Source organism: Liolophura sinensis, chromosome 1 (assembly GCF_032854445.1).
Source record: "Liolophura sinensis isolate JHLJ2023 chromosome 1, CUHK_Ljap_v2, whole genome shotgun sequence".
NCBI lineage: Eukaryota > Metazoa > Mollusca > Polyplacophora > Chitonida > Chitonidae > Liolophura > Liolophura sinensis.
The window spans coordinates 52,406,665-52,428,008 of NC_088295.1; the positions used below are offsets into that span (position 1 = coordinate 52,406,665).

At 39.8% G+C, this 21,344-nt stretch overlaps 2 protein-coding genes across 2 annotated transcripts in view; both read left to right on the plus strand.

The window, feature by feature from the left end:
• LOC135462004 (ubiquitin-conjugating enzyme E2 J1-like) overlaps positions 1–2,112 on the plus strand; it is a 21,464-nt gene extending 19,352 nt beyond the window's left edge. The window contains exon 8 of the mRNA XM_064739333.1: positions 1,999–2,112. Within this exon, the coding sequence (XP_064595403.1) occupies positions 1,999–2,112 (114 nt within the window). The remainder of the gene's footprint in view (positions 1–1,998) is intronic.
• A 356-nt stretch (positions 2,113–2,468) lies between these two features.
• LOC135472409 (endoribonuclease rege-1-like) lies at positions 2,469–20,360 on the plus strand. Its single transcript, XM_064751904.1, has 6 exons — positions 2,469–2,717; positions 6,344–7,242; positions 15,147–15,286; positions 16,922–17,156; positions 17,762–18,006; positions 19,195–20,360. Exons 1-6 carry the CDS (start codon positions 2,505–2,507, stop codon positions 20,346–20,348), a joined length of 2,886 nt encoding a protein of 961 aa, XP_064607974.1. The 5' UTR covers positions 2,469–2,504; the 3' UTR covers positions 20,349–20,360.
• The last annotated feature ends 984 nt before the right edge of the window (positions 20,361–21,344 follow it).

A 21,344-nucleotide genomic window follows, 5' to 3' on the forward strand; every position in this document is an offset into this window, starting at 1 on the left:
GAGTATGGCGTTAACCACCAATCAAATAAATAGAAAATAAATACATTTGCCAACAGTCAATTTACAACACAATTGAACACAGATTAAGAAGAATTCTCATTTCAAAATATTCTGGTCATAATACTTTACGCCAAAGTTTTTGGTTTGAAAGGAGAAGGGATTGGACAAATTCCTCATTTCGATAAATCCTTTGAATGCATGGAGGGCCTTTTGTGGACCAAAAGGCCGAAATCACACCGCTGTTTATCAGCCACCCCAAGCTGAAACTGCTCTTGATCATAATGCTCATGTTTTTCTTTCAAGATGAATTTCCCTTGACCTGATATTTTGAAACAAGAGCCTTGTACGGCTTTTCCTGCACTTCACCTGACTCAACTGCCTGGCTTAACTCATGTGGTGCTACTGTCTGAAAAATCTTTAAAACTTTTATTTCTAAGAGCCCATATGAGTTTTGAAAGGTATCATAGACAAGGCCGTCCCAGCTGCATGTAAGCTCTGGCATGATTCACCCACAACACGATCTTCTAGTTCTTCACAGAAAAGCCAGTATGTTCATCATAATCCGATCCAGCCTCATCCTCTTTACCCAGCCCAAGTTTCATACAAAGAACTGTAATGGCGTTTAATCCCCATAATTTCGAACCAAAAAGGTTTTTAATCTAAGTTTCACTGACACAGAATCATGGGCGTCATTTTCTGTTAAATTGCATACAGCTGCCGCCTGTTTAGATGTCCTAGCTGTCATACGACAGTACTTCTTTAACAGCCATGTAGGTCCCACGGCCTGATCCTTAGTGCCATCGATCACACAAGCTATCCCATTTCCATAAACTTTAAGATTTTTGCCATAATAACTTAATATGTTCTTGAAGAGTATCTATGTTAACATCAGATTGATCATAATCAGGGTCGGGTCATAGAGCAAGGAAACGTTACTGGTTGGCCCGGTGTCAGTATAATGTCACTCGGTGGGCTGTCTTCGGTGTTTTCGCCATGAGACTTCAGTGGCAGTAGCACTTAGGCGGCATGGACTTCCACGATACAAGATACAATATATGCACACACACCTAATGACTCATCGTCGTCATATGGCTGAAAAAATGTCATATTTTACGGCGTTAAATCCCAAGCATGCATACATATATTCTTCGTGCCATGAGACGTCAACCCCAGAATGTTGGTGCAGCAATACCGCAAGTTGCCTATAATGCTGTTTTCAAGGGTGTTAGACACCTTGTTCAAATATGGGTATATTTGGAACATAAAGTAACACATGTGAAGTTTCAGTTTTTATTCAGGGTACATCATTTGCCAATATAAGTATCATTCATCGAGGCATGAGAGACCACTTCATCAAATTTCGTCGATTTGCTCACTGGGTATATTCCCACGACTTTCGAAGTTGTTTAAAGAAAATCTAACCATTACACACATAAAACCAGTTATTTGTTTGCCATTTGAAGAAATGTGCTACTCACATTTTCTTTTTGTGAGAAACCTAATAATGGCTAAATACACAAAAACAACTGATTTGCTGCCCTAACCGATCTCCAGCCGGTCTCAGCAGGTGACGTCACAGATGACCAACCCAAGCCTATTTGGCCTAAATAACCTGAGAATTTGTATCAAAACGATGTCATCTATGAGATGGCTGCTAGCTACACATAAGAAAATATACAGCCTTATCAATTTGAACCCAATGTGGAAGACTTTGAAGTTCCGACTTATGACATCTCTGGCCAGACTTCATATTCCGAGTTTTCAGACGCTGAATTTGATCTTTGTCCAGGCACTTTCAACAGCATTAGCAATACGGACAGGTAAGGTATAGCTTTTTATCTTAAAATTTAATATTTATATAGTATTCTTTCCCTTTGTCCGGTTCACAATAAATATCATTCTCGTTATCTTACAACTAGGCCTTACTGGACGATAGCGAAGTGGCGTAAAGTGGCCTTTTTCTCAATGATTTAACATTATGCATTCCTTTTGTTTTAGACGCGACAGGGTGGTCACGTGACCTTCAACTGCCTACCCATCTTACAGAATGGGTTGAGAGTCCTCTTTAATGTAACCTTTAATGCAAACAGATCCGCAAAACTCAGGTTTTAAGAAAAATGCATTATGCTCGATCATATTTATGATCTGCAACATAGTTCCATAATTCCCGTATATTTTCAAACGTCTCGTGTGAGACCAGCGATAACAGGTCATCAATGTGCATATAATATTGGATATGATGGACATGTAGTATTGACTTTACTCAGACTCATATCGCCACGTGTTTTATTCCTGGTCGAAAAACTACCTACCTCTCAACAACAACAACATACGCTATGAAAGGCCGAGATGTATTTTTGGCGGTTCTCGTCTTCCGTAAATCTTTCCATTTTTAACCTCCGTCTACGGCGACGGCGCGATTTGTACCCGGAAGTGGCGTTTACTTATAGAGCTGACGAGATGTGGAGGTGTCTCGACAGGCTCATTGCTGGCTGCTCAGGAGAATGGAAGATGAATTTATCATTTCTCGCTCAAAATTGCCTCTGTTCCAGCAATACCAGTCTCATATTTCCTCACTTTTCGCTGTGTGTTTACAGATTAGTACTCCAGGAACGTTTATTCCAGCGAATTACGGCTCCCTGATCTGGATTAAAGTGAAATCCGGGTCACCCGAACTGTCACTACAACAACAACAACAGGATGTAAAAAGTGCGAAGGTAGGTCCTTTTGGTGCAGCTGTGTCACTGTTAGATGTCACACGTATAGGGCAATTTATTACTGTTTATTCGCTGTTACTAGCACAGTTCTAGGGCTGGCCTAAAGGAAGAATCATCCAAATTCTGTAAAACTATTTACGCGATGCTAGCGGGGATCAATGTAGGCCTAATCTCTAAATATCTCTACCCGTGCTTACACTCCGGTGAAGGGGTCAAACTTTGTATTTACTTTTCTTGGAGTAATGACAGAACTTTGCCACCTCGCACCTCAGACACTCGTTTTGTGTCTCTTGCAAAAGTAAAGTCCAAATTTTCTGATAAGAACATGCAGCAGATATTGGGATAAGCCTGAAGGCATGCTGCTGTTTTAGACCAAAGTTGCTCTGTTCAAAATCATTCAGAGTTTCAAAACAACGTTGCTAACGCTAAATTTCCCAATATTTTGATGAACAAAGTCTTTTACACCTCTTCTCTGTTTGCGCTTGACTTGTACTTGCCATTGTGTGCGCACTGCTTACGTCACATGCGTCATACACATTGAAACTCTTAATGTTTTGAAAAGGAGCAACTTCTGACTAAAACGGCAGCATGCCATCTAGCTGCACATGTGTGGCTCAGCTGATCTGAGGATGTACTAATATACCAAGCAGTACAGAGTCACACTCAAACTGGGCAGAAATCAGGCTGGGCTAAGTAGCCCATGCTCGCAGTCATGCGACGTGGGAATTCTCGTGTGATATGGCATCAGCTGTCGGCAATAAATAAATAGGTGGCTGGCTTATGTGGTAGCTCATACATGTTCAGGTAACCCAACAGCACACACTATAAACACACTCTCAAGTGGGAATGCCTTTGTGGATAACTCGCACAATTTTTAGAGAACATAACCACCCACATAACATGTAGATACCAGATGAAGCGATCAGTTAGAACTGTCATCAGTACAACTCTACAAACTGGGTTATTTGTGAACATCTTCGTCCTTCGCTGAGTTTCGTGTGCAAAATTAGGCTTTCTCATGAGGGAAGACCTGCGTGACATTACAGGAGATTGTGCGGTATGTAGGCTTTCGTTCCCCCGAGATGGAGACCCTAGCTGTAAAAACACATAGATTTACTGTATACATTGTCTGGAACCTATAAAATGAAGAAAAAGAAATGCTGAGATAGGTTTGATCTCGTCATTGTCATATTAAATATACCATGTCATGGTTGTTATAATGCATTTGCGAAGCTTTTTGTCAGGAAAACAAGGTTTTCTGCTTCCAACACCAGTGATTTCATCTGAGTAGTAGGTGAAGCTGACCTGCTTGGTATGTAAGTACATTGTCTTGTCAGCTGCCAGCTTCACTGCTGTGAGGCTTACCACAATATCTGCTTAAAATTTAGTCAGAAACTTTGGACTAGCAGAAGTACAGACCTGCACAAAGATGCGCGCTACATTATCGGTGGGCTAACCTTTATCCCGTTAGCAGTCTGCTGGTCTCAAAGTTCTTCGCCCCATGTTAAAACGAAACCAACTTGTAATTTCCACCATGTCCCATATCATGTATCATCCACATGTAACTTTCCTACTTACATGTATATATCTGCCACTTGGCCCCACTTAAAATTTTGCAGGACTTATGCAGTGACTTTTGACCACAAAGGTGGACCAGTTTTTTAGCTAGTGCCAGTGAAATATTACAGCAGTTGTAGGCTTCAAAATGAACTATGATAAGGTAGCTTGAGTGGGAACTCTCCACACATGGGAGATGACATTGTTTACACTCAACACGACCATCATGACGAATAGGTTTCATTTTAATGTGGGATTATGATCTACAAGTCGAGAAGGCTGCTAAAGGATAAAAGTGAGGCAACCAAATCTATAGCAAGCATATTTATGCAGGTCTGCACTTTCGCAGGAGACATAAAATCAGTGCCTGAGGTGCGAGGCGGCAGAACTCTGGCACTACGCCAAGATTTTTGTTTGTGACTGTAAACCACAGTTTTTAAGAGAAGGGAAAAAAGTCATATTTTCTGAATGTCATGAGTCTGAAAAGGATTTAAACCTGTATGAGTGATTGAAAAGATCCTTTTGTCTTCAATCCACATGAGAAATCAAAGTGTACAGCTGTTTTGTAGTTAGAGGTCAACTGCGTTCAATTAAGTGTGTTGAAGCAGGTAAATATGAGAAATTTTTGAAAATAGACCTCAGTGTTAATAATTCAGTTGAACTATTCTGTACCATAGTATAACACAGGTGATGTTATGGGATAGAATAGACAGAAAAGAATGGCGCTGTGTAAATCACTAAATCCGTAATCTATGCTTTGATTGATTCTGCCCACATTGTTGATATTTTCAACAAACTGCCTGGGACATGCAGGACACCAGTAGATATATAGTAGTATAACCGGGCTTGTTGCAACAAAACAAGGGCGGCCGTATGTGGGAAGGTCCTTCAGCAACCTGCGGATGGTCGTGGGTGTACCCCGGGCTCTGCCCGGTTTCCACCCACCATAATGCTGGCTGCCGTCATATAAGTGAAATATTCCTGAGTACAGCGTAAAACACCAATGAAATAAATAAATAAATAAATCAAAACAAGGGCTCGTGCTGTAACACTACGATGACATATAGCCTCGGTATAACGTAGGTCCATGCAGACGAGTGATCAAAAACAGTTTGAACTCTTCCTTGTATTTAATGTGCACCGATTCCCTATTCGTCATGTGAAGTGTAGATATGTCAAAGCCAGCACTGATAAACCATCTTTTAACTGTAATCGAACTGTTTAAACTTTTGAATTAAACAAGTGGAACCAATGCCCACCATGTTTTGAAGTTGAACTTACGTGAGGTATGTGTTGGCTGTTCGAAAGATAACCCGTTAATAGTGAAATCCAATGTCTAGGGTACCCTATCATTTGAAGGTGTTGAAAAGCAAAAAACAAATAAATTCCCAACTAAAAGTCTCGTTCTAGCGCTGTGAGCGCTTCAATGCAATCTCACCTGCAGCCAGCTAAAAGCATAGTGAGTTGGTAGGACTAGGTTGTTAACACTGGAAGATTGTAAGCTATTGAAACTTGTGACTTGGACCTATTTTCTTAAAACTTAGATCAGTCACACTAGATTCCTAGTGTCCTGTCACCATAAGCACTTCATTTTACCACCAACATGAAACTTTTTTATTTTTTTTTTTTATCAGAAGATGAGATTATCATAAAAGGTGGCTGAAATAATGATAATTACTTCACCACCTGAACCAAAATATTCTGATAGGAATCAGGGAATCAGGTGTCATTGACCTAACCTTTGAACAGCAAAGTAGGAGTCATTTGGATGGCATATCATTGTCATCAAAATCCAATGAACAGAAGACAAAATCAAATCACATACAAAACAACAAATTCTCAACAAGTGTCTAATGGGAAGAAAATTTCAAACGATCAGTACCTACCTCGCTGGAGGTTCAAGTGTGAAACTTGGCGGGCGTTATTTTCACTTAATAAAAAGCTACAAATATTCAGTAACTTTTAATGCACAGGTTGGCCATACTTAACACAGGAAATTTACTTGATTGTTGATGCCTGTTGGTTTACATTTCATCGGAGTTTAGTGTTTTGCTATTGTCTGTTTGTAGGAGTACATCTTATCCCTGACTGGAGATAACGAGGATTGCTGCACAGAAAGTCTACGCTTGAGTCCAGAGAGGTTTGATTGGCTTCAAAGGCATGTCACAGAGATAGAGATAAATTCCAGGGCAGTCATCAGTCTGCATAATGATGATTCCTCCGTGCAGATTCATGGACATCCTGAAAACAGAGCCTTGGCACACTCCTGTATAGACTTTCTCCTCCAGGGAAATGCTTCCAGGGAAAGTACTTCCCTAATCCCTGATGCTCAGATGCCAGCAGGTTTTAAAAGTCGTGGGGAAATGGGTGGACACAGAACTAAACTGCCCCTCCCCCAACCATGTTTGAGCCCTGGGGCAGACTCTTGTTATGGTTCTAGTGATGACTGTTTGGCCTGCCCACCACCCCCACCTCCTAGAACAGATAAGCCTTGTGTGAGAGAACCACAGATCCCCTCCACACCTGGTAGTACCTCACCCTCAGCTCACTCAGACAGTCCACCGTCCTCTGATCCTGAGCTGGATACCATCAAGTCTGACAGCTACCTTTCTAAGCTACAGTTTGGCATAAGACTTGGCTTCTCAGAAGCTCAAGTGTCGAGTGTTTTACAGAAGCGAGGAATAGATGTACCACAGAATGAGTTGCTGTCAGAACTGGTAAGCCTGGGGTCGGGTTCTCACATGCCCCCGACAACCAGTAGGGTGAGCGGGAATCTGGACAGCGGTGACATGGACAGTGGCTGGTTGTCTGGCAGTGGAGCTGGTGTTGAGAGCAGTGGAGTAACAGGAGAATCAGGAAGCAAAACAGAGTTGTCTCTCCCCCTAACTACAGACAATGACCTGTCCTCTCACAACACAGACACAAGCTACAGACCCATCGTTATTGACGGTAGTAATGTGGCCATGAGGTAGGGTGTGAGTTAAATATCAACTCTGTTATAATTCAACCACGGTAGCCCAATACCACAGATTAGAGATACACAAACAATATTTGCACATCAAAATATTTTTGAATCAATCCTGTAGAAATTTCATATGTTTTTCTTGGGTATAAACTACTTAAGTGATGTGTAAAGAGAAGTTTTCTCATGGATCAATGTTCACTGAATGCTTTTCAGGTGGTGTGTCAGCAGCATTTAAATTTGTTCTATTCTGGTGGGGGTGGGGGTCCTAATTGAAAAAGAATTTCAATTAAAAATTTACTGATTTGGTAAATCCTGAAAATCTATAGTTGTATATAAAAGAACAAACTCTTCATTAGTGGTTGGTGCAATATTTAATTAATACATGGAGTTGATGAGCACATCAAAGACCTACAGGTACCTTTTTTGCACTCAGAACATTATCTCATTTTTAAACCACGTGATTGACTTCTTAATTCATAGTTCTTGCCGACAACATCGTTAAACAAGAGTTCAGGTCAGTTCAGTTTACATCTGAACCAATAAATTGGCCTCAGGGTGTTCCTACATTTTCCAGACCCTATAATTGCTAAAAACTTCCTATATTTCCTATTTTTTATCAAAAAAACTTAAAACTTGACAGCTTAAACTTCGCTGTCAGTGTCCACCTTTTTGTTGCTTTTAAACTTGCATGTACAAACTCCATGTAGGATACATCTGGAGCTTATGTCATACCCCATGACTTTTACATCAAACAGCAGTTATGGCAAATGAAAGTAATACATGTACTTCTATTATTATAGTACTATACTGATCTTATCCTTATGTAACAGTTATTTACATTTGGTTTTGTTATACTTTCATCATAAATTGTGACCCAAATTCAGCTTAGGATTTTCAGTGTTCTGGTAAATGTGAAGGTTGGTATCTCATACATGTAAAACACAGTGACATGAGGGAGACCTCCACAGGTGTGTGTTAATGACTGACAAAGTCAATCAATGTTAAGGTACATGAATATTTTAAGGGTGGTATTTCAAAAAGCACTACAAATATAGGTACATATATTAAGCTCAGGTTTATGCATAGATACAAACCACAATTCCCACAATGACAACAAGATATTTGATGATGTCTTGTATACCTGCTAATTAATATCAGTTACAAAAATAGTGACTTAATTTGTGTATTGTATATACACCTATATTCTCATTTTACGAGCATTGAGCTCAGGTATTGCTTACAAGGACAAGGGCATACAAAGGGTAATTTTCTGTCATTGATGTAACATTTATTCATGACTTTGTTCCTACTGTACCTCACTTATTCATTTGACTTTTGATGCCATACTAAAGAATTCTTTGACATGTAGGAAACCATCTTTAAAAAAAAGTCATCATTGGTAGTAAAATAGGGTAGGCTGGTAGGAAATTTTCTGGATGTACCATTAATGCAATAAATGCACATCACAAAGCCAAATTAAGGCAAAATGACATCCCATCAGTTCTTTTAAGCAGGACTTTTTTTGGTAAGGTTGCTTAGTTACCTTGTGATGATGGCTTGATGGCGGTCAGTTTTTGGGGTGGAGGAACTGAAGTGCCTGTGGTATATCAAAAACTTTTTGTAAGGTACTGTCAAGCTTTCCCACACATCATGTATAGATGAACACTCCATATTGGTCGAAGGCCAATGTTCCTCAATGAACTGCAGATTCCGCAAATCGCCACACCAGCATTGTCCACCACTTACTGTCACCAGGGTTATTAGGCCCCACAACCAGAGGTTGTTTTATGTTATTGGACAGTTGGAGGATCATCCCTCGGGGCAGATACTCAATTGAAATTGTCAGGATTATTTTTATGAGGGGATAGACCCTCTGGAGAGAGAACTGCCAAACCAGATCTGCCTATGATCTGCATATCAAAAAAGTAGTGCATATCGAAAATGTGTCACCCTATGTCAAAATTTCTGTTACTGCTAAAAGTGGTAGTAAATTCCGTTAGATTTGAATAAAACTTGGGTATGCTGTAGGGCATGCCTAGGATCAGTGTCAGACATTAAACTAGGTTCCAAAATTGTTCATGTGGGTTGCCGGCCATGTTGGATTTGATGAAATTTAGACATTTTTTTAAGTGCATATTTCGCTAATGAACTGATGAATTACTTGTTCTATAATTTTATATTTTTGTAGACTGACCGTAAGTACATGAAGTTTGAATAAGGTACCAAATTCACGATTTCAGTACTTTATGTATTGAGCTCAGCTCTTTGGTTGGCTTGCTACCAAATTTAATTTCTTTTCACATTGTTCTTTTTTTTTTCATTTTTATTTCTTTTAAGTACTATTCAATAAAAAATTTATGCATAATTAAGAATTATACAATTTTTATCCCTGGAATTGCTGTCCTGGACACCTATAGTTTTGGTTTTCTTTGGAAATGTTTCATGATTTCTTTTTAGCTCACCTGTTCAAAGTACAGAGGTAGCTTACGTCATGTACCCTGATCGTTTGTGTCCAATAACAGGGAGAGCAATGTTAAACGTTAAGTGTTAGGGGTGGTATCTTAAAAAGCACTGCAGGTATTGAGGTCAGGGTTTGGCACAATAACATGAGGGGAACATGACTTCCTGGATTCTTTGTGTACATATTAAATACATGTACCGTAAATTACTGATTTCCTGACTTAGTGTAATGTGTATCAGAATCAATGTTAAACAAAATCTGAGGGGATGGAGGGGTGGTATCTCAAAAAACACTGCATATTTTTAGCTCAGGGTTTGCACATTTGTAGAACAAAATAGCATGAGAGGGATATTCCATCTTTGATTCAGTGTGCGCACATTAAATACCATAAATTACTGAATTCCTGATTGTGTATTGGATTGTGTATTAGAATTATATTGAAGTTTTACATGCCTATAAAGCACAATGGCAAAAGAGGGATGTTCCATCTCTGATGCTCTGTGCGTATATTAATTACCGTAAATTACCAAATTCTTGATTTCATTATTTTCTATATTGAGCTGAAGTTTTGTATTCATGTGTTTCCTACAGGCGAGCACTTTGGTAGCTGTGCTACCAAATCTAAGCTATTCTGAACGCTAAGTTTCTCAACTGTGAAAATGATGAAATGTGAGCTGCAAACCAGCCAGAATGTAACCTGGTACAAAACCACACCCTATAGCCATATTGAAGGCCTTTCTTTCAGCTAATGACTTGATGATTTGAACTTGATAACTTTACTTGGCACTGACTTGATAACATGAATGTCAAATTTCGAGCCAATTGCCACACATTACACAGGTTTCGAGTTACATCAGTTCGACAGCTGAGTGACGTCCCAGTGCAAAATTCTGTCACTACTTTGCAGCACAGTAGTGTTACTTGCATATCATGTTTAGCTCAAAGTGCAGACAGAACTTCATTAATTTTAGCAATATTGAAACCCAATCCCACCCAAGAATATAATTTAGAAGTTTAGTGTTTTAATTAGTTTTCTATATTCTATATATACCACCCATGTTAAAATTACCAAATTGACCCTACCATGCTGTAGAGATGACATCCTGTCATAAAGGGGCGTCATTCTGTTGTCGTAATGCTCTACATGTGTATCTCAAAACATGTTTTGAAGAGGCAATTTTTGCAAGCCAATGATGGAAATATCAGAAGCTGGGCTAAAAGATGGGCGGCTAAAAAACTCTAAGAGTATCATGTGCCAGGGCCGTCAAGTTTGTGAAGTCCTATTCAATGCGGACCAATAATCTCTTCCACATTTCTATTATAGTGCATGGCCGAACTATTGCTGATGTAATATGCACGTATTGATCATGAGCGTGCTTTGTGAGCATAGAATTGTCTGTCATACAAATGTCTCTGATTGTGGAAGGCCAAATCAACATCTGAAACATGTTTTGACTGTCAAAGTCTCTCACACTGGGTGGTGAGAGTAAATTAACTGCAGACTGACCCCCCACCCCCACCCCCCACCTTTCAACTGCAGTTTATTTTCATTTAAATTTAAATTAAAAGAAAACTGACATTGTGATGAGTAAAACTCTTCATATCTAGAAGATCTATGTGGTTTTTATTCAGTTCCAAGGCAGAGAGCTGACATATCAAGATCAAGAATTGCTTCACAAAATCTCATCCCATTTATCTCCACTGAATTAGTCAAACAATAGGCCTGCTCTGAATTATCTCCCTTGTTACAGGACAGTGACTATATGAAGTAACGTGACATTAGGTTTTCAGGCATGAGACTATGGGTGGGATCTCGCCTATAACAGCATTCAGTATGTAGGTTATGTCACAACAGTTACAAATATTTTCTAGGCAGCAGAAGGTAATAATTAACAGGATATCAGCCTGTGAGAGATCACAAATGAAGACAATGTGTTCAGCTCAAAAGTTTGTCGAAGTTGTATGTCGTCTTTAAATTAGACCCAGGATTTTAAATTTACCACCGAATTGATTTAAAAAATACACTACGTTTAGCCTGGATTTTCCAAGTAAGTTAACAAAATTAAATTCTGCCTTAAAACTGGGTCATTAACTACCTTATGCCGCTTTAACACGGCCGCTTGCCACTAGCCATTTTCTGAGGTCCCACCTAACCAAAGATTACTCCTAAAAATGTAACTGTTAAACAGGAGAGTGACCTCCTTGTGCGGCCCTATTATCTGTACCATTTTTTCCCCCTAAAACATCATCTAGCAGACTTTATTTTTGGTTGGTGACATTTATTTTGCCCCTGCTCTGAGTGTGATCAAAGGTGGGGCCCATCATGCTACTGTCATGGGCGCATCATCCTGCCATACTGATCAAAATTTGCCTGTGTTCATTCTGTGTTTGTTACAGACTTATTTACGGCAAACCTATTCTGTCTTTGTTTTGTGACAGGTGGTATTTTAATCTTCCTGCTCGACAGTTGTAAAATGTTGAGTCTGTATAGCACTGGTGTTTGTAGCCTACTGCTTGTGAGTTTTCTGATAACAGAACACATACGCTGAGCATATATAATACAATGTGGAGTTTAAACTTGTACGCTTGTATACATAGGGAAGAGAGGTGGAATGATGCTATGCCCTCCACATTAGCTACTATATGTAATCTGCAGACATTTGCATGTAGATAGTTACTCTGTTGTAGTGTTTTCATGCTGATTTTGTACAGGGGCGTCATTCTGTTGTCGTAATGCTCTACATGTGTATCTCAAAACATGTTTTGAAGAGGCAATTTTTGCAAGCCAATGATGGAAATATCAGAAGCTGGGCTAAAAGATGGGCGGCTAAAAAACTCTAAGAGTATCATGTTCCAGAGCCGTCAAGTTTGTGAAGTCCTATTCAATGCGGACCAATAATCTCACTATTATTTCCACACTTCTCACTTCCACATTTCTATTATAGTGCATGGCAGAACTATTGCTGATGTAATATGCACGTATTGATCATGAGCGTGCTTTGTGAGCATAGAATTGTCTGTCATACAAATGTCTCTGATTGTGGAAGGCCAAATCAACATCTGAAACATGTTTTGACTGTCAAAGTCTCTCACACTGGGTGGTGAGAGTAAATTAACTGCAGACTGACCCCCCACCCCCACCCCCACCCCCCACCTTTCAACTGCAGTTTATTTTCATTTAAATTTAAATTAAAAGAAAACTGACATTGTGATGAGTAAAACTCTTCATATCTAGAAGATCTATGTGGTTTTTATTCAGTTCCAAGGCAGAGAGCTGACACATCAAGATCAAGAATTGCTTCACAAAATCTCATCCCATTTATCTCCACTGAATTAGTCAAACAATAGGCCTGCACTGAATTATCTCCCTTGTTACAGGACAGTGACTATATGAAGTAACGTGACATTAGGTTTTCAGGCATGAGACTATGGGTGGGATCTCGCCTATAACAGCATTCAGTATGTAGGTTATGTCACAACAGTTACAGATATTTTCTAGGCAGCAGAAAGTAATAATTAACAGGATATCAGCCTGTGAGAGATCACAAATGAAGACAATGTGTTCAGCTCAAAAGTTTGTCGAAGTTGTATATCGTCTTTAAATTAGACCCAGGATTTTAAATTTACCACCGAATTGATTTAAAAAATACACTACGTTTAGCCTGGATTTTCCAAGTAAGTTTACAAAATTAAATTCTGCCTTAAAACTGGGTCATTAACTACCTTATGCCGCTTTAACACGGCCGCTTGCCACTAGCCATTTTCTGAGGTCCCACCTAACCAAAGATTACTCCTAAAAATGTAACTGTTAAACAGGAGAGTGACCTCCTTGTGCGGCCCTATTATCTGTACCATTTTTTCCCCCTAAAACATCATCTAGCAGACTTTATTTTTGGTTGGTGACATTTATTTTGCCCCTGTTCTGAGTGTGATCAAAGGTGGGCCCATCATGCTACTGTCATGGGCGCATCATCCTGCCATACTGATCAAAATTTGCCTGTGTTCATTCTATGTTTGTTACAGACTTATTTACGGCAAACCTATTCTGTCTTTGTTTTGTGACAGGTGGTATTTTAATCTTCCTGCTCGACAGTTGTAAAATTTTGAGTCTGTATAGCACTGGTGTTTGTAGCCTACTGCTTGTGAGTTTTCTGATAACAGAACACATACGCTGAGCATATATAATACAATGTGGAGTTTAAACTTGTACGCTTGTATACATAGGGAAGAGAGGTGGAATGATGCTATGCCCTCCACATTAGCTACTATATGTAATCTGCAGACATCTGCATGTAGATAGTTACTCTGTTGTAGTGTTTTCATGCTGATTTTGTACAGGGTACATATGCAGAGACCGAAATTGTGGGGGGGTGGGGGGGGGGGTGGGGGGTGTCTTTCAGGTGACATTCTACAGGCATTCAGGCTCTCTGATTTTAATACTACTTCACATTTGATTACTACTGAAAACTGCCGATATGCCTGTAGAACTTCACACTAAATGTACAGATTTGTTATATATTGAGCGCATTGCGATCGTAACTTCAAAAATTCACAATCACCTTACAATCTCTTTGTGCCAGCAGGCCCTGCCAACCACCCACCACTCTCTACTTTTGGATCCATCCATATAAAATAATACACGACAAGAAATGTTAAATGCTTTCTTTGCTGTTTTAAATGAAATACTAAAACATTTCCTTTAATTTGTTCAAGGAGATAAATGCGCTGTATGTTTATTAGTCACATATTTTAATCTCAGGTCGAGGGTGGGGAAGAGGTGGCAAAAGTGATCATGTCGTTATTGAAAATTGGTATCTGAAATTTTGTAAACTATAAAATTGGTTTTGCTGCTTAGTTTGGTCTTTGCTCGCAGTAACAGTACATTAGGTTGTGTCCAAAATCGTTGGTGCCTTTTCTTGTTGCCCATTTTTGGATTTTTAGTTCATTTCTTCAGGACCTTTTGGTACAGGTTTCCACTATCAATAAGGCTACAATGCTTACACATGGACAAATCCTACTCCTACATGGTTACTAGTGAAGCCCGGTGGTTTACACCATGTAATCCTACCAACAGCATTCTATGTACAGACTGATAATATTGCACAAGCCATGCACTGATGGTATTGGGCAAGCTTGGGTGGGCGATATTGTGCATGTGTGGTGACAGGAGGCATGTGATGGGGAGGGGAGATTCAAACATGTTATAAAGGCTTCAGTATGGCATGATTGGCCGTATGTGGGAAGGTCTGCAGCAGCCTGCGGATGGTCATGGGTTTCTGCTCGGTTTCCACCCACCATAATGCTGGCGGACGTCGTATAAGTGAAATATTCTTGAGTACTGCGTAAAACACCAATCAAATAAATAAATAAATAATAAATATACCATGATGCTTTCTTTGTTATTTCTCAGTTGAATCCTCTAACATGGTTTGTAAATATTTGACAGTCATGGCAACAAGGCAGTATTTTCCTGTCGAGGAATCCAGCTAGCAGTGGACTGGTTTAAGAAGAAAGGGTGTAAAGATATCACAGTCTTTGTGCCTCAGTGGAGGAAGGAGAGCCCCAGGCAAGATGCACCAATTGACGGTAAATACCTCTAACGAAGATTAGGAAGCCATTTTCTTTGGCATGTACTAATGTAGTTTAGGTACTTACAGAGAGAGCCTGTGTGTCCCAACTTCATGTTGCTAAAAATTAGAAACCCTGTTTCAAACTGTCAGACAAAACATGATGGGAAGGCAGGATATTTTGTAATCGCATGAGGTGTTGCTAGTGTAAAGCAGAACCTTGAATTATTGTTGCGTCAAAACTGATTGTGACACAACATCTGTGAAAACAAAACACAATGGAGAGGCAGGGTATTTGGATGTCTCACCATTTGTACATTCTTTTACTCCAATTTCTGGTGCCTAGCCACAGCACATCTACGCATGTTACTGAGGCTCTTAACAATAAACTGGTTCATTATTCATCAAATAGAGATGGTGTATTGGCTTCCATTTGTTATTTTAGTAGCACGCAATGTTTTACTTATTCAGTTAAAAACAAAACCAGGTTAAATCACAGTTAATCTTAAGTATGTAGAGGTGATATCATAGATGGCGCTGTTTGTAGTTGCTTCTGCATTATGCATGGTTGGCTGGTCAGCGGTAAGATCTAGCTGTGTCTCATATGTGTAAGACCAGTATTGTAAAAGTGCCAGTTCAGCAGAATCATCAGAAATTCCATTCAGATCAAAATTTAGAGGTTTATTCAGTTAGGGGGAAAAAGTAAGGCAAGAAATCTATTGAAGCAAAAATCTTATAAATTTCCACTATATATTTTGTCTGTCAAATAAAGCCCCCCCTTTTGAAGCAAGCCTGATGTAATGTGACTGCCTCTCAAATTGGGCAAACAATAAATACAGAACTGAGAAAGTTACACGAAACAGAATGCCGTTTCGTCTTGGAGAAAAGTATATTTAAAAGAAAAGTGTGTTACGATATTAAATGAACAGTATTTAAAGATAAAAGAAAACCTCAAAAAAAAGCATTATTTTTATTACATAAGTCTGCATGAATCAGAGAAAATAAAGATGTTATTTTTTCAAATTAAGTACCTTTATTAATTGTATATACATGTACTACATTGCAAGCTGTAAAATGGATGTTATCAGAAAAATATAGATAATGGCACAATACAACATAAAATTTAGCTTGGTTTGTAAAATAGGCCTATATTTTAACTCAGTATAGACTCCAAATTGGTCGGTAGATCTTTTTAGACTCAATTTGGTAACGAAAAAAAAATCAATTTTAGACTTTTAAGAATTTCTGTGAAGCTCCATGAGGTGTGGCAAGTGTGAAGCAGGACCTTGAGTTATTGTTGCATCAAAAATGATTATAACACAACATTTTTAATGTGTACAGAGCAAATGTATCAGTTTTTACTTTAATCTAGTTCTGTCACTGAATGTGACGTCATGTTGATGAACTGGGAAATGAAAGGAGTCCTGCTGTTTGGTGTTTGCTAGGTACTTATTCAAATTAAGCACAATTAATGTATAGATTTGTTTGGATCTGGCTAGTAAAATACTAGTATAATGAGCCAACAGAGACATTGAAAATTTTAGGGTTGCTTCCCCACACTAGGCGGTATGAGAGGTTTAAGACTACAAATAATCCAAATTTTAAGGGAAAGATGATTTGTCTCTTACATTTTTTTCTCTTAACTTTTTTTCAGATCAGCATATTCTGACAGAACTAGAGCAGGAGCAGATATTGTCATTTACCCCAGCCAGGAGGATAGGAGGGAAGCGTATGGTGTGCTATGATGACCGCTATGTCCTTAAGCTGGCGGCAGAAATTGGGGGCATTGTCGTGTCCAATGACAATTACCGTGACTTGCTAGAAGAGAACAAGGAATTTAAAAGAGTAGTGGAAGAGCGACTTCTCATGTATTCATTTGTGCGTGACATGTAAGTGGTTGTCAGATCTGTTGTTGTATAGTCCATAGTCACACCTCCTCAGGAGTAATGTGTTAAACATGAAAAGATTGACTCCCCACATGTTTTGATGGTTAAGAGACATTGGCAGAAGAACACTTGTCAGGTACACCTGCATGTTCACATACTTGGATGGGTACTGCGTGCGCTGATACTCCATTGCATTTTATCTCTTTATCTGTCAGCAGTTTATCTCTTTTATGTCTCTATCTCTCAGTATAATATGTTGCTGTGACGTGCTCATCAATCTTCCTTGAGCTGGAGGTGTTAGTTAATTATTCAGTATTGTTTTTAAAAGGCGAAATATAACAGGTGATGACAAAACTGGCTAAGACTTTTAAAGAGGTACACAGCACTGATACTCCTGCTTTAATGACTCTTCCTGCCATATTAGCAGGTTCAGAACCATAAGATCATAACCTGCTTTATAGATGATTTTGTTTTAAGTGGGTCATGACTACCATGACAACACATGTTGATAACTTTTATCGCAAAAAGCTTTGGCTGACAGGGTTACTCAGTTTGTATTTCATCACCAAAAGCATAACATGTGTTCAACCTATTTGTCCTCTCCCAAGGTTCATGCCCCCTGATGACCCCTTAGGCAGACATGGCCCCAGCCTGGAGAATTTCCTCCGTAAAGAACCCACAGAGCCAGAACCCAAACCACCACCCTGTCCATATGGGAAGAAGTGTACGTACGGGAACAAGTGCAAGTATTACCACGCAGAGAGGGGCAACCTGCCTCAAAAAACCATCACAGAGAAGCTTGCTGAGCAAGCTAAGCAGAACCTGCTGGAGGTGACAGAGAGAAGTAAGACAGGTAAGCTTACCTCAAGTCATCAATATTCTCTATTTGGCTTTTAGATCTGTTATAAATGGAGGATAGCAAAATAAACTTGACATGTTAAATATGGGTACCAAACTATTGCATCGGTGTTAAAATCGTTTTGTTTGAGAATATCTCCCTCATGAAAAGCCAGTTGTAATTATTGCCGTGATTTGGTATTGATGAAAGGGTGGCCACTCAGATATCATTGGACAGTCAGGTAAATTTGGGTTGATTGATCTAACAATGCACTGAAGTACCATGCAGTACTGAGCCACATTGACTGGTGGTATTAAATTGTAGATCCAAAGGATCTGTGACTATCGGCTGCAAAACATTGGGTTTTAAATGATGCCATTGTTAGATTGTTACCTACACCTGCATTTATGGTGTTAAGACGAATGTACAGTAACTAAGTGAATGAAGTGAGTTTTCTTCTAACTCCTTTGAGAACAAACCTGTAATACCGAACCAGATTTCAGTCAATTGAAGCATTGCACTGGTTTGTGTTTGGCAGTGTTTGTCTCCAGAAGAAAGAAATTCTCACATTTCCCAAAAAGCGATCATTTAGTATCATGCAACATAATTTGACCAATATTTTGCGACCAATATTTTGCGACCAATATTTTGCGATATTGATGTGAAGTATGATGCTTCACAATAATGATGCCCTAGATGGGTTTGCATACCTGAATAGGGGAAAACCTTACAGAGATGCTACAACATACCACAGCAGAACACCAAAACTGGAACCACTTTGGTAAATCAGTGATTTCACCACCTCAGAATTGCTTCATAGGACTCCCGCTTCCTTTCCTAATCTCAAGGGTGCCTCTGTGGCTGAGTCGGTTACCGCGCTAGTGCAGCGTAATGACCCAGGAGCGTCTCACCAATGAGGTCGCTGTGAGTTAAAGTCCAGCTCATGCTGGCTTCCTCTCCGGTCATAAATGGGAAGGTCCCTCAGCAACTTGCGGATGGTCATGGGTTTCCCCAGGGCTGTGCCCGTTTCCTCCAACCACAATGCTGGCCACCGTCGTATAAGTGAAATATTCTTGAGTACGGCATAAAACTCCAATCAAATAAATATATAAATCCTGATCCCAAAAAGTGAATAAAATTAGCCTTTTCTTAGAAGTAGACATTCGTGCTGATTTTTTTGTTTTTGTTTCTGTGTTCTTTCAGACAAGAAGAAAACTGGTAAAAAGCAGAAACAGCCTGAGAAAAAGGTATTGACTCGAACCCACTCTTGTACAACAGCACTATTGAGCGAGGACTTGGTCCCACCACCCCGACCCCCCAGAAAGCCTATATCCTCCCCCAACCCTCGGCTCTCACCCTTTAGTGACATCCTGGATACCCAGGCAGTGGAAAACCCTGAGTTTAAGGCCTACAATGACAAGCTGTCAGAACTGAGCAAAAACATTCCGGTGGATAACTATGGACAGAGGACAAGTAAAGATGCTCTGGATGTGCCCCCAGGTTATTGTGAAACTGGCCTGTGGGCCCCACCAGAGCTGGGTAAAGCCCGTGCTAGTCCACAGTTGGTGACTGGTCACTTAGAGCTGGCCCAGACCCTCTCTGATGAGGCCAACCGAGAGCAGAGACAGAAGAGCCTGCTACAGCAACAGGAAGAGCTGAAGCAAGACCTCAAGCGAGGCCTTCAGCCGCTGGTTTATGAGCCATCAGGGGAGGATCATCTTCAGAGGATCACACAGCAGCAGTTACACATACAAGAGATCCCACATCCCCGAGGGACCTCCCCAAACCATGGCTGGCCCAAGGAGGACAATCAACAGTACAGTCAGCCAAGATACGCGTCAGACTTGTCTACTAGTTATGCCACATCCAGTATGAACTGTCAGAACAGTACCTCTGATCCAATGTTAGATAAGCCAGATGTCATGTCTTCTAGAACTCAGTATGGACATTTGGTCAATCCCATGTTCACCCACAGGCAGCCATCCTACCCTCAGTCTTACCACTCTCATCAACCGTATAATGCCCCCAGCGGACAGTACCCCTTGGGTAGCTCGTCAAACTTCGTTCCACATGGATATTTCCAGATGCCTGGTCCACAACTCGGCATGATGAGGACAGAAGTAGGGAGTATGGGGACAGGAAATTGGCCTCATCAAACTGTTCCACCTTCATCACTGCTCTCAGAGGGAAGTTTTCCAGCAGACACGCCAATTTTGCCCACAGACCAACGGTACAATTTATATTACCACTTATGTGGTCTCTTTAAGGAACCTGATGTACGTGCGATTATGAACAGACTCCCTAATGAAACTAACCCTCAAGTCCTCTGTGCCCACCTTTTGAGTTTAAACCACTGAACTGGCATCCAGCCAAGTTCCTGGGGCCCGGCCTAAAGTTATGAATTTTAGGAGAATCTAGAGTTCATATGGCCTGAAGTGTCATGGAGACAAATGTGGCAGACCTGGTTGCAGGACAACACCTAGTCTCTGATATAGTAATAGCACATTGCTATTTTACTTCATGTATATACATGCACATGTTGACCATGTATAAGTTTTGTTTAAAAGTACACTGAGCTTTCCATCTGTACATATGTAAAATTCTATGAGAAGGAAATATAGTTATATTTTATATAGGTCTATTGGTGACTATGACCAGATGCATTTTGTATGGTATTCAAAAGTGTGATAGAAATTGTGGAAAAAGTTTCACAAAAGCAGTCAGTGTTTGCCTGCTTGTCATAGTTTTCTCTTCATTTTTCTCAATATTCCTTTGTATTCAATATCTGATAAATAAGTAACTTTTAGGTTCACGCTTTTCTCATTTTAACCCTTGAAATGCTGTTGAATGTGTCAGCCCTATTTTCAGGATTGATGGTCACATTAAAAAATATCAGTTTCGAAGGCCTATGTGTTTATTCTAGTGGCCAGTATTACCTTAGAAACATTATATGTACTTGAGCTGCTGACTAGAATGGCATTTTGAGGTTATTGAGTTTAAGGCAATATTTTCAGGGGCCCTTCTTATACATCTTCCTGTCAGCAAGGTTGATACTTGCTATAGGCTTCATAATCAACCTTCATGGTCATATGATTGTTAAGTACACGTACAACATTGAACTATGAACATACATACATACATACACAATCACCCTTGCTGTACCAAGGTATTTTCAGCCAATTATTGGTTGTCCCATGTAAATGTGTATTTCCTTGTTTCAAAGCAAAGACAAGTACTTGTGCTTTTGGGTCAGATTTATTCCTTGACACAGCATGATACAACAATAAGCTGTACTATGAATGGTGATTGATAATATGGTTCAGGAAATCAAGGTAGATGATGACAGTCATCGC